Genomic DNA, 14,586 nt, shown 5'->3' on the forward strand with positions numbered 1-14,586 from the left:
TAATACCTTCCACAGAGCATCTCTATCAACTCTATCATATGCCTTCTCCAGATCCATAAATGCTACATACAAATCCATTTGCTTTTCTAAGTATTTCTCACATACATTCTTCAAAGCAAACACCTGATCCACACATCCTCTACCACTTCTGAAACCACACTGCTCTTCCCCAATCTGATGCTCTGTACATGCCTTCACCCTCTCAATCAATAGTTAACTATTGACTAAAAAAGTCTGCCTTATTGCTTTTGCAATACATAACCTTACATAGAAAAAAGTTTGTGAATGATTAAGAAACAATCTGAATCAAGCCAGAAGCAGAATGGATAGTAATGAAATTCTGTAAAATTGTTAACAAACTCAGAAACTTCATCTCCCAGGAAACAGACGAAACCCCACAGTAGGTGAAGAGATATAGAGATTTAAATTCCTCATAAAGTAAAAGTTTGGTACAAGCAGTTTGCATAGATTCCTTGTTTTAGAGGTACTGCTGACATGCCATAATGACTAATTTAATCTTCAAATGCAATAGCTCTTGGGTTGACAGCATATCGTGTCTGGTGCTCCACTTGGGAAAAGAGATTATGTTGAACATGAGATGAAAATGTGTAATAAAAAGCCAAGTAATGATGTAAAGGGTGTAAACTCTATCTAAGAAAGAGAATTGGGATGCAGTTTATCAAGAACCGAACAAGAGTACTAAAACACGGAATTACACATTTTCTGAAAGGAAAAAATCATTACCATTATTATCATTATACTCAATTGCCATCTCCCGCATTAGCGAGGTAGCACAAGGAAAAAGACTTGACAAAAATCTCTTGGACCTTTATGAGAGATTAGAAAAAATAGGTTAGAAAAAAAAAAGGGTTAGAAAAAATATTGCCTTCAAAAATGCTCCCCCATAAAAACACTAACACGTTTCTAGACTGGGCACAAAAAGGGGATTGCCATAATGAAAGATCAACCAGAAGATTATAGCCGCAAACATGACAAAGGGAGCCCTTGCTGCCGAGTGTGAAAGGTAGGGTCTCAGGATGCAGTTTTGGGACCAAAACTACTTCTAAATAAATGACCTGCTAGAAGAAATCAAACCACATCTGAACATGTCTGATAATACCAAAACAATATAAAACCATAAAGTAATAGAAAGGGCATAACATTAAAGGCAAACCTAGATAAAATGCACAAAAATGACATGAAAATAACCCTAAGTGAATGACAAGTAATGAAGACTGGAAAAGGTTAGAACAGACCAAATTATGACAACATACTAATATACAAGTATCAGAATATGAAAATAACCTTGAAGTTCACGCTACACTTATAATTAGAATGCATGGAATAGTGTATGCTTGGGAGGCATGTAAGGTCAGGATCAAGTAGAGACTCTTGCCACGGCAGTCACCTTGATGGAAGTTTACGGAGGAAACAGGCATCAGAAATACAGATAGATAGAAATCAATGTGAAGAGGATTGTGTTAACTAAAAAATGCCTTAAAGTTCGTAGCTAGAAAGAAGTACATGTTTCATCAACTTTGTCTCCTCACTTAGGGGGATCAAAATATTGCTTTGAGAAGGTCCAACAGAATGCAGTCAGGACTGGTCCATAATTAATTGAAATAAGCCATAAAGAGAGAAGGCAAATCTTCAACTGCTCACAATAGAAGAAAGGATGATAAGGGAAATATGACTTTCACCTCTAAATTCTTATATCACTGTGACACTAATGCAAAATAATACTTTTAAATCTATAGGGATTAGAAAAGATAAAACAGCAAAAGAAATGTTGGGGATGTTAGATAACTTTTCTTAAGCAAAAAGGGTAGTGGACAATGGAATAAACTAAGTAAAGATGAAGACATGTAAAGCACTGAAAATTACAAAGAACTAAGTAAAGATGAAGACATGTAAAGCACTGAAAATTTCAAGGAACATGTGACAGAAATGGGAGGTTAAGAAGGGGTCTTCCATATATGCACTGGTCTCCACTTAAACACATGTAGATAATCATATACACACATCCAGACATGAATACCAAAATATCTCAAGATGTCATAAAGATTAAAGCTCATTTAAAAGAACTCTCTATGATCTTCATTTCACTTTCTGGACTTCCATTACTAAGAACATATAAACAAAAAATGGGGCAATAAAAAGTTTTCAATAGACTCTTTACTCTACAGTTTAACAGAAGCAAGCTCTGGGTATGAAAGCTCTAGGAAGCCTGTCAAATAATGAAATGGATGTTGCAGGAAATGGAAGTACCAAATGTGTTTACATATTTGGTGCCTAATTGCCCCAAATAATCGTATGCCAGATGCTATGGATTATGAAAAAAATCATCGTTCATAAAGCCATCACAAGATGGTAGCATTTCACTTCAAAGCAACTCACTACAGTAGGTTCCAGAACTGAAGTGTTACAACATAAAGAATAATGTCAGCGGGAATTTATACATTCAGTATACATTTGTCATGCATGTATTTGTCTGTACTCTCCTGCAGTGACAAACAAGCCATGATAACAACAGCTTAATACAATGGGGAAAACTACCAACTTCCAATTGCAAAAGCATTGAGCATGAGGAATCCTAACTCCAGGAATATTAATGACTAATTTCGAAAAGAACATTGAGTCCTCCAATCCTAAATTTTGTAAAACTAACATCAAATATTTTCTTACCTCAAAAGCTTATGAAGTAGCTGTTCAGAATAGCTCAATATTTAAAACAAAATTAGAGAAGGAGTGAGAAAAATAAAAAGTTGAATTTCAAAAAAAATTATAATCCATAAATGTTCCCTTACCTGGAATAAATTATCAGTTTAAGAATTTATAATAACAAGGCTTCTGTAGAAAGGAAGAAGCTTGAAAGAAAATTATGTATATTCAAAAAGGACATTATAGCTGATGGACTACCAGAAAGCTTGATACACTGTACCATATAGAAGGCTGTTTAAGAACGAGAATCTTTAGGCTGGAATGAGGGGAAGACTCCCTTGATGAATAAAAAAAAATCACCTTAGTGAAAGGTAACAAAGGATGCATGTCAGAGGAGCTCTTCTCAAATGAGTTGGGGTCACCATAGGCATGCCACAGAAATTCATCTTGCAATAAATTTTCTTCTCAATCTATTTAAATGACTTGCCAAAAGGACTGGAACTGCACTCACACCTGAATGTTTGCAGATGATGCATAAGAAGTGAGAGACAAAGAATGATAAGGCTTGCATTAATGTACAAGGGGAAACCAAGACAAACTCCAAGGCTGGTACAATACATGACTGACAAATGTTAACCCAAATGAATGCGAAGTGTTGAGGCTAGGTCTCACTGAATTAAGGATTTGATATGAATGTCATCCAGCAGGAAGAAAACTGCAGGAATATGAGCATGTGAAAGGGATTTGGGAGTTGATATTTTACCTAAACTGTGGCCAGAACACCATCATAGGAGAGCTGTTGTGGGAACAAACTGTCTGCTGGCAAATACCGGATTTGCATTTAAGTACATAGATAAAGAGATGTTCAATAAACCATTCACAACATATGTCACTCCAAAACACCAATTGCTTCTTAAGTCTAGTCACCATGCTTAAACAAAAAAATACTGAGGGAGAGAGTAAGGCAACAAAGGTGGTACCTGACTTATGAGAGCTTAATTTCAGTGAGAGGTTAGGAGCCCAATGAAGAAGCAAGACAAATACCAAGTGACTTCATCATAACTTCAAAGTTTCTTAATGACTGTGTTCATGCCAACAGTGAATTGTACTTCCTGAGATGCAAAAACAGAGGGAACAGAAAACGTAAAAGATTAAAAAGTATGATGGTAGAGAAAGCTCAAGACAGGGCCCCCAAAAAGTCAAATTCCCTCCAAGAACTATAAAAAAAAAAAGGTAATAACAAAGCAAAGTAATTACTTCCAGGATGGAATGGAAAAAAGGTTATGAAAGGCATTAAGATTATTGTACAGGATATAAGTAGGTCATTTAGGACACTGATTCTTATTAGGAACATGTGAAATGATGAAGTCTACCAGTATGCACTGAGGGAGTGTGGAGAAACACTTTACAGGCCACTTGAAATATTCTAAAAAGTACAGAAAAAAGATAGTGCCATGGCTGTTTCTAAGAAAGGAGACAGGGAAAATTAAGTGAACGACACACCAGCACCTCAATGAGCTTGGGCTCTAAAATACTGGAAAAGATAACTTGAAGATACAAGGATATTTACTTGCTAATCATACACAATCTAAGTGATAGGCTGCATAGGTTCACAGGAAAGAGGTGACTCATTCTATGTCCATGTTTTGGCCGTACAGGTCAGGGTTGGAAGGACTATGCTGTCCGTTAATCCTCTCTTCACTTCCATACAACTCTACCCTTCACTATTCTATCAAGAGACCCAGTGACTATTCTACCATGTACTGCTCTCTCCCTTATCTCTTCTTTCATAAAACCAAACTTACCCAAGACAGCTCCTAAAAACTTAAATTCTCTCTCCTCTTCCAATCTTTCTCCCCCACATTCCAAACACAGTTTAGTACACATTCTTCTTTCACTCCGTATGGTTTTACAAAATCTATGTTTTCACTCTACCTCCTCTTAAACACCTTTAATTTACTTTTACTTGCATTCACCTTCAATTGCCTCCATTTACACACATCATAAAACACAATTACAACCTTCTGCAACTCCTCTTCACTCTCAGCAAACAACAGAGCATCATCTGCAAACAGACTTGCCATTAGCCACCATATCTCACCACCACACTCTATCTCTGCATCCCCTTTCCCTAGTTTTGATTTCATTTCTCTTATCTTTCCATCCATATATCCATTAAAAAGCCAAGGTGACATCACACAGCCTGCCCCACACCCACATGTATACCAAAACTTTAGCTCACCTCAACATCCACTCTTACATATGCATTTTCTCCTCTACAGAAGGCTTTCACACCATCCAACAGTTGTTCTCATACCCCATATATCCTTAACACATCCCATAATGCATTCCACTTGATTCTGTCATGTGCTTTCTCCAGCTCCATAAAAGTTGCATACAACTTCTCACGTTTCGCTAAATACTTTTACAATCATCTTTAACACAAAAATCTAATCCACACATTCCCCATCTTTCCTAAAAGTCTTGTTCCTTACTTATTCTGCAATCAGTCACTTCCATCATTTTATCAATCAACATTCTTGCACACGCTTTTCTTGTAATACTTTTGTTACACTTAACACATTTATTCCCCTATAATTGCTCTATATATACTTAGCATCTTTTCCTATGAATAAAAAAACATTGATAACTTTCACCCAATCTTCAGGCACAAGCTTCTGTTTCCACACTAAACTGCATTGCAGATGCATCCACTCTATCACATTTTTCCCCTCCATACTCCAGCATTTCTACCATAATCCCAACCACACCAGGTGTCTTTCCTACCTCCAACCTCATTATTGCCCATCTTAACTCCGTTTCTTCTGTAGGTCCTTGCACTTCTATCCTCCTATCCTTCATACCCATGAATGTAACAACTGCTGCCTCACCTTCTTTCACATTCATAAATTCTTCAAAATACCCTTTCCATCTTCCTGTTACTTTCTCCAGGTTAGTTTCCTTTAGTCCTGAGTCAGCAAATTAACTACCAACTGAATCAATCTTGCCTTGAGACTTTATTCCACATCTATTCCCTTTCTAATATTTTGCACAATTCTGGATTTTTTTTATAAATAAGTCTTGATTAACAACAAACTATTCCAGTACATGTCATCACCCCAGCTTGGAGATGGGCCACAGCTGTAATGCCATTTTCAGACTTGCCATCAACTTCATTGCCTTCACACATGCCTACTGCCTTTGCACAAGTGTGGTAAAGAACTAAAATCCAATTCCAGTTACAACTACACTGGGCAGCTTCTCATTTACAAGTAAACAGGTGATACTTGTTTATTCAATGACAACTATTGCAAAGCTAATCCACCTCTGTTTTGGGGTTCTTTAAGTCATGCAGCTGGAGCTGCTGATGAAAAGTATAAAGGCATGGGAAATATATCTTTACATTCTTTTCTTTTTGTAAGATGTATGTCTGTGTCTCATTATTGACAACTTCCATATTCTGTAAGAATCAAAAACGCCACAAGAGGAGGAGAATTACCAAAAGGAAAAGACCAAATTTAACTGGGATCCCTTGAAAGCTCTCTAGACCAATGAACCAAGTCACTTGTACAAAGGTCTTTTTCATGGCTAACCAGTTCACAAACCATTTATCCTTGCCTACGACTTTGTGAGGTCATGTGGCGTGAGCATAAACAATTTGGACAACCATATTTAAATGACGAATACTACCAAGAATAAGAAGATTACGTTCTGATTTCTTCTATGAATGAAGAAGTCAAATATGACTTTTGCTATGGCAGGATAATCTAGTCAAGGAAATGTAATTTGGGGCAGGATCTGAGAATTACAAGAAAACTGTTAAAACAGACTAAAAAAGTAGGTACTTTCAGGCATTTGGTGGTTCTGACTGATGTGACAGTAATTTTGTTTCCGCATATCTTTTATACACTTAATGCAAGGTCCAGTTCATTAAATGACAGGTCTTGCAAAGCTACTGTACCCACAGCTCACTGATATGGAAAAAATAGCAGTCATTAGAAATTCTTATTGTCATAGAGAAAGAGAACAAAACGCACCTGCAGCTTTCCTAAAACACACCTTTTGACCTGAGGGGAGGTGAGGTAAGAGGTTGTGTTGAGCACTCTGTAGGAGGGCCAGCATAGGATAACCGAGGCCGGTGTGATACATGAGACACCTCACTCTGTATTTCCAATGCAGATGGTCGGACATCTTGTTCTCCTAGAAAAAGAACAAGAATAATGGAGGGTTTCCCAAGAAAGTCAGGTCTTCTCAGGCGATACAACACTAAAATATGGAAAAAGAGAAAAGATGTAGGAAGAACTATTTGAAAATTTTTTTTTTTTTTTTTTTTTTTTTTTTTTTTTTTTTTTTTTATACTTTGTCGCTGTCTCCCGCGTTTGCGAGGTAGCGCAAGGAAACAGACGAAAGAAATGGCCCAACCCCCCCCCCCCATACACATGTACATACACACGTCCAGACACGCAAATATACATACCTACACAGCTTTCCATGGTTTACCCCAGACGCTTCACATGCCTTGCTTCAATCCACTGACAGCACGTCAACCCCTGTATACCACATGACTCCAATTCACTCTATTTCTTGCCCTCCTTTCACCCTCCTGCATGTTCAGGCCCCGATCACACAAAATCTTTTTCACTCCATCTTTCCACCTCCAATTTGGTCTCCCTCTTCTCCTCGTTCCCTCCACCTCCGACACATATATCCTCTTGGTCAATCTCTCCTCACTCATTCTCTCCATGTGCCCAAACCATTTCAAAACACCCTCTTCTGCTCTCTCGACCACGCTCTTTTTATTTCCACACATCTCTCTTACCCTTACGTTACTTACTCGATCAAACCACCTCACACCACACATTGTCCTCAAACATCTCATTTCCAGCACATCCATCCTCCTGCGCACATCTCTATCCATAGCCCACGCCTCGCAACCATACAGCATTGTTGGAACCACTATTCCCTCAAACATACCCATTTTTGCTTTCCGAGATAATGTTCTCGACTTCCACACATTTTTCAAGGCTCCTAAAATTTTCGCCCCCTCCCCCACCCTATGATCCACTTCCGCTTCCATGGTTCCATCCGCTGACAGATCCACTCCCAGATATCTAAAACACTTCACTTCCTCCAGTTTTTCTCCATTCAAACTCACCTCCCAATTGACTTGACCCTCACCCCTACTGTACCTAATAACCTTGCTCTTATTCACATTTACTCTCAACTTTCTTCTTCCACACACTTTACCAAACTCAGTCACCAGCTTCTGCAGTTTCTCACATGAATCAGCCACCAGCGCTGTATCATCAGCGAACAACAATTGACTCACTTCCCAAGCTCTCTCATCCCCAACAGACTTCATACTTGCCCCTCTTTCCAGGACTCTTGCATTTACCTCCTTTACAACCCCATCCATAAACAAATTAAACAACCATGGAGACATCACACACCCCTGCCGCAAACCTACATTCACTGAGAACCAATCACTTTCCTCTCTTCCTACACGTACACATGCCTTACATCCTCGATAAAAACTTTTCACTGCTTCTAACAACTTGCCTCCCACACCATATATTCTTAATACCTTCCACAGAGCATCTCTATCAACTCTATCATATGCCTTCTCCAGATCCATAAATGCTACATACAAATCCATTTGCTTTTCTAAGTATTTCTCACATACATTCTTCAAAGCAAACACCTGATCCACACATCCTCTACCACTTCTGAAACCGCACTGCTCTTCCCCAATCTGATGCTCTGTACATGCCTTCACCCTCTCAATCAATACCCTCCCATATAATTTACCAGGAATACTCAACAAACTTATACCTCTGTAATTTGAGCACTCACTCTTATCCCCTTTGCCTTTGTACAATGGCACTATGCACGCATTCCGCCAATCCTCAGGCACCTCACCATGAGTCATACATACATTAAATAACCTTACCAACCAGTCAACAATACAGTCACCCCCTTTCTTAATAAATTCCACTGCAATACCATCCAAACCTGCTGCCTTGCCGGCTTTCATCTTCCGCAAAGCTTTTACTACCTCTTCTCTGTTTATCAAATCATTTTCCCTAACCCTCTCACTTTGCACACCACCTCGACCAAAACACCCTATATCTGCCACTCTGTCATCAGACACATTTAACAAACCTTCAAAATACTCATTCCATCTCCTTCTCACATCACCGCTACTTGTTATCACCTCCCCATTTACGCCCTTCACTGAAGTTCCCATTTGCTCCCTTGTCTTACGCACCCTATTTACCTCCTTCCAGAACATCTTTTTATTCTCCCTAAAATTTACTGATAGTCTCTCACCCCAACTCTCATTTGCCCTTTTTTTCACCTCTTGCACCTTTCTCTTGACCTCCTGTCTCTTTCTTTTATACTTCTCCCACTCAATTGCATTTTTTCCCTGCAAAAATCGTCCAAATGCCTCTCTCTTCTCTTTCACTAATACTCTTACTTCTTCATCCCACCACTCACTACCCTTTCTAAACAGCCCACCTCCCACTCTTCTCATGCCACAAGCATCTTTTGCGCAATCCATCACTGATTCCCTAAATACATCCCATTCCTCCCCGACTCCCCTTACTTCCATTGTTCTCACCTTTTTCCATTCTGTACACAGTCTCTCCTGGTACTTTGAAAATGTTAAAACCTAATTGGACAGGTAAAGACCATACAATGAAGCCCAGTTAACAAGAAAAAAAAAAAAGGCATGGATGGAATAACTGTTAAGATCTTAAATCATGGAAAAGAAAATGTGTTTACAGGATATTACAAAAGGGCTTGAAAAAACTGGAAAAAGATGAAATTGAGATGTGTTATGGAGAACATGGTGAACTACAAGCTATATATGCTTTCAAATCCAACAGATATGGGTTAAGTCCCACAAATGAAGGGGGTTGGTGGGGTATAAACTGCTATGACTGTGCAAGGTGGAACACTCATAACAAAGAAGCACAGATCAGAGGAAAAAATATTGGAATGTGATGCTCAAAAATGCTTGATTCTGGTAATGTTTGAGCATGAAGTGTGACATATCAAAAGAGGTAAAAAGAAATTATAATTAAAAATAACTGACCTTAAGAGAACAGGGCATCATCGTGCAATTGTAGCAATATGTGCTCTTAACACTATGAAGAATATTTAATCTCACAGCTAAGAGCATTACCTGGGTATAAACTATTATTTCGATGCAGGGCTGGACAACATCACATGAAAACCCCCTATGGTGAGATAACTCTTCTCATTCCCACCTCCATGAAAAATAGGGAACACTTTAAAAGATGTTAGTTAAGTTTCAACAAGAAAGAGGAAATGCTGCAAAATTCAATCCACACCTACAAAACTTTCAAATGTTTTAACGATGAAAGATAAGCGGTTAATATCATTGTCACTATTACTGTACAACCCCAGGACCCTACAGTCTTATAGTTATCACTCCACACAAGATTCTGGGTATGTTGGATCCATGGAGCAAGAAGGTCCTTTACAAGAACTGTAGTCTTCTCAATCCTTTACAATGATATAGCCTCTCCAGAGGTGATATCTCATTAGCACTCATAGAAATAGAAGCAGGTCTATGGCATATTGGGGGTGGGGGCATGGAATGTGATTTATTTGCTGTTTGCAGATGATACAGCTCTGAAGGCAGACAAAAGAAAGAAACTTCAGAAGATGGTCACTGAGTTTGGGAGTGTGCATAAAAGAAGAAAGATGCATGTACTAAGGTAGAGCCAGGAGATAAGACAGGATAGCATGAGAGTAAATCTGAATTGAGATGATCTGGAGGAGGTGGAATGCTTTAGATATCAAGTGGACTTTGCAGCCAGCAGAAACATGGGAGCTGAAGCAAGTCATAAGATGAAAGAGTGGGCTAAGATCCTGAGGGCGTTAAAGAACATGTGGAAGATGAGGTCAAAGGTCGATGGCTGTCATGGCAAAGATGTGTATATTTGAAGGTACAGTAGGTCAACAATGTAACAGGACCACACATCCTCAACCACTCATCAAGTCACATTGCTCCTCCAAAGTCTGATTCTCTGTGCATGCCAACACCCTTTAAATGAACGACCATTCTCCCACACATTTTACCCGGCATACTTTGCAATTTTCGTCATTATGTAAGGGAACTATATATGCATTCTGTCAGTCCCCTGGTACCTTACCTTGAGTCATATACATACTCTGAAAAGCCTGATTAATCACTTACCAAAATTGACACCTACCTTCATTAGTAACTCACTGCAGTCTCATCCACTCCTGATTTGTTACACTTCACCTTAAGCAAGGCTTTCACTATCTCTTTTCACCAAGCCATTCATTTGTCATGATTTTTGCTTCAACTACTACCATGTCCCAAACAAACCATAACCACCAATCTGTCATCTAACACAATTAAAATTCCTTCAAAATACTCACTTCACCTTGTTTATGCATCTTCTTTACATATTACCACTTCCCCAGCTGCAAAGATAACTATACCAGAGGAGTAGCTGCTAGAAGAATTAACATTATACAACAAGAAAGACAAAAGAGGGGACAAGGAGAGGTGTTCAAAAGGAATGTCGTTCTTCAATATACAAATAAAGAGGTAGGCAAAACGCATTAGCCCTACCACCATGAAAAAATCTAATTGCATGTACTCGAAGATCACTCCCTTTTGTTCTCACGCTTTTCTTCTCAAACATTGTCTTATTCTCCCTTAAGTCCATTGTTATTATTTCACTTCATCTCTAAATAAGTAAATACTTTTTTTTTTGTATAAAACCTTTCCTCCACGCTTACTTAAACAACATGAACAACAACTACAATTATCTCATGTTTTATCATTATCAACCAATATTTCATACCATACACCAAACCTTCATATTTCATTATTTTCATTATACATCTCAGTGGACTTCCTTCCAATCTATCCCTATTTTCTCCCTATTCCCTAATATTCTTATATATCTGTTAAGTTATTAATAGATTTTATTAACTTTGTTCGTAATCATAACTATCTGGGGAAAAAATCTTGTAGTTTTACCTGATATCTTTGCAGTGATGACCTCTTCTTTTAGCTGTTTAACTTGGTGAGCAAGGTCAAGTAGAAGTGACCCTCGACATCTTGGAGGTGGCAACGACCATCCATGAATACGATCCCGTATTATCAACTTATAATGCTCACTACCATCATCTGAACAGTTGTGCTTCAGCTGAAGGAATAATGTCATGGGATACAGAAAGAAAAGGTTTGCAGATGTGAGAGGAAAGGTATGAATTACAGAATTTCATAAAGAAAAGAGGAAAAACTTCTTCATTTACAAATATGAGCCAGTATGAAATGTTTTAGAATTATTCAAGATTCAAAAAAGATTCACCATTAAAATTAGAAGTCAGTTTGTGTGCTTTCGCAAATATTGTTGAAATAAAGTTGGAACTGATTATTTCACTTCTAAAAAAGAGAAGCACAACCATGGTTAACATCAATGTGAAATGATGTGAAAAACCTACAAATAGTATTTGGGGAAAATTAAATGTCCCCTGGATCATTTAAGTAGTTTAGTCCATCTCTTGTAATGAATATGAATGGAAGATGGGGTGGTTTACAATCAAATATTTTTTCAAACCAATCATTTTACACACACATTTCTACACTTTCCTCCAATTAGTCATATTCATCTTTTAACAAGCTGATCTTACACCCCCTGCTACATACCTATCTGAGTCTCATTACCCCTCAGTTTTAACTTATACAACTCAACACACCTGAATTACGGTTTTTCAAAGCAGCAACAGCTCCCATCCTCTTCAATTTATCATCATGTTTGTCTCATTCCATTCACCCAAACAAACCTCCTTCTAATCAAAAGCAATTACAAGCATGTTGCTGACATCTGAGGCCAAAAGCTCCTTTTGTAAAAATCAACTTAGAGCTCTGGGGTCCACAGCCCAACCTTACAATCAGACAAAAAATGAACTATGGTATCCATAAGAAAGTAAAGGACACAATAAAACAATATCTGAAGAATGCTATGCGGCTGGATATCAAAACTAACTAATATTAAAACTAGAGGACATAATCACTACAAAGTACCTTTGTGAGGATGAAAGGACGCATCTGGATGAAGAGAGGTGTGCGGAAGGACACAACAAAGTCTAGGAAATCCCAGAGTGCCAATCCTCCCTCTCCTCGAGTGTCCATATCTCGCAGGCAATGCAAAATCCGATGCCAATCTTGGGATAACTGCTTCTCGAAACAAACCATCATCACCTTTAATCCTAAAGGAAAGAGGTCATATTTAAATGGTATCTTTTATAACAAATATACACAAACATTAGTTCACCAACATACAAGAGAGATGATGTATAATGAGAGGCCAATGGTAATAAATTTGTCCACCTTGGAAGACAGAAGAGTAAGGGACGACTTGTCCATAACTTTCACATTCTTAAACCAGTATGATGGTGTAAACAATAAAAAGTTCTTTGAAAGACACAAAAGTAGAGTAACCCGAGGCAAGAACATGAAAGCAAGCAAAAAGCTTATTATAAAAGATGTAAAGAAGTACTCAAACAGTATAATGGTCATGAATGAAGGAAATAAAATAGGAGATAAAACTGTGAACAGTGACAGCAAACAGATGTTTAAAAAGTTAATGGTGATGGAGAAAGTTCATGAGATAAAGCCCTACCACTGTAGAACTCCCATCCTATACTGTACATATAATTAATTTCATACAGCTTATCACACAGTGAGGTCAAAAACAGATAGCTACAATATGCCACTGTTTTAGGAAAGGGAAAAACACTTATGGAAGGTGTGGAATAAACTGATACCATATGATACAATTATGTTGTGTTGTTGTGCTGTCAGTTATTTGAGAAGAGCCAAAAAGAATGGTGAGCTGGATGATGTACATACCAAGGGGAAGCTAAAGTGAATGTAAGTAAATGTAAGATAATAGTTTTTGAAAGGATGGGAAATCAGAGTGTGAGATCAGTTTGACTGGTAAAGAACACATGAGCTGTGGATTTGTTTAAATATTTGGGAGTACAGTAAATGAGAATGGGATAGGGAAAACTGAAGTTGAAAGTCAGGCAAGGGAAAAAACTGGGTGTTCCCTGAAAGCTGCAATGGAAAACTTTAATGCAGAGTGTGCCAACTTGTATGAAGGAGTACTTGTCTAAACTCTGATGGATGTAAAACCTAATTGTATATGGGCCAAAACTGATGGTAAGACTGTAGGTACAGTCAAAGAAGATTATCATGCTAAGAGTACAAAGTAAAAAGATTTAAATCATGTCGAGAGTACTGACAAGGAATGCATTTAAGCAGAGGGAGAAGGAAAACAGAACCAACAACTTGGTTTATCCAAATACTTTCATCACTATGTAAACCTTGAAATAAGATGATGCATATCAGCAGTGATATTCGGTCTAAAATATGAACAAATACACCTAAGGAGAAAAGGGTGACAAAGTAGCAAAATCAGATGCAGGAATTACATTATGCAAATGAGAGAAATATTAAGGTTATATCACACCTGCATATCTAAGTTAATGCATCTCATGTCTGGTCACATCACTTACTCACTTAAACATGTAGAACTAAAAAAGTCAAACATAGGGCAACAAATATGGTATCTGAAATGAGAAAGGCATGCTATAGATGAATGTAGCAGCTATGAACATGCCTAAATTGAAACAAGAAAGTGGGACAATTAAACACAACTTACAAGGGACAATTAACTACAACTTTCGAGCTCCTGAATGATATGCCGAAAATGAGCACTCGGAAATTAGCAAGTTAAAATCAATAAAATGGCATAGCAAAAAATTAAGCAACAAACAAGAACAAAAGATAAAAAAGTATGACTGCTAGTAATAAGACAATGCAGACTGAATACAAAAATGTGAGAG

The 14,586-nt window shown here is 37.9% G+C and overlaps 1 protein-coding gene across 17 annotated transcripts in view; it reads right to left on the reverse strand.

Moving 5' to 3' along the window:
- The window catches only part of unc80 (unc80, NALCN channel complex subunit), a 283,207-nt gene that overhangs the window by 86,499 nt on the left and 182,122 nt on the right, over positions 1–14,586 (reverse strand). For all 17 annotated transcript variants that reach the window (XM_071677907.1, XM_071677920.1, XM_071677910.1 and 14 more), the window contains 3 exons: positions 12,761–12,945; positions 11,711–11,879; positions 6,721–6,861 (listed from right to left, as the gene is read on the reverse strand). In XM_071677907.1, coding sequence (XP_071534008.1) covers positions 6,721–6,861; positions 11,711–11,879; positions 12,761–12,945 — 495 coding nt within the window. The remainder of the gene's footprint in view (positions 1–6,720; positions 6,862–11,710; positions 11,880–12,760; positions 12,946–14,586) is intronic.

This window comes from Panulirus ornatus, chromosome 26, assembly GCF_036320965.1.
Source record: "Panulirus ornatus isolate Po-2019 chromosome 26, ASM3632096v1, whole genome shotgun sequence".
NCBI classification, from domain to species: domain Eukaryota; kingdom Metazoa; phylum Arthropoda; class Malacostraca; order Decapoda; family Palinuridae; genus Panulirus; species Panulirus ornatus.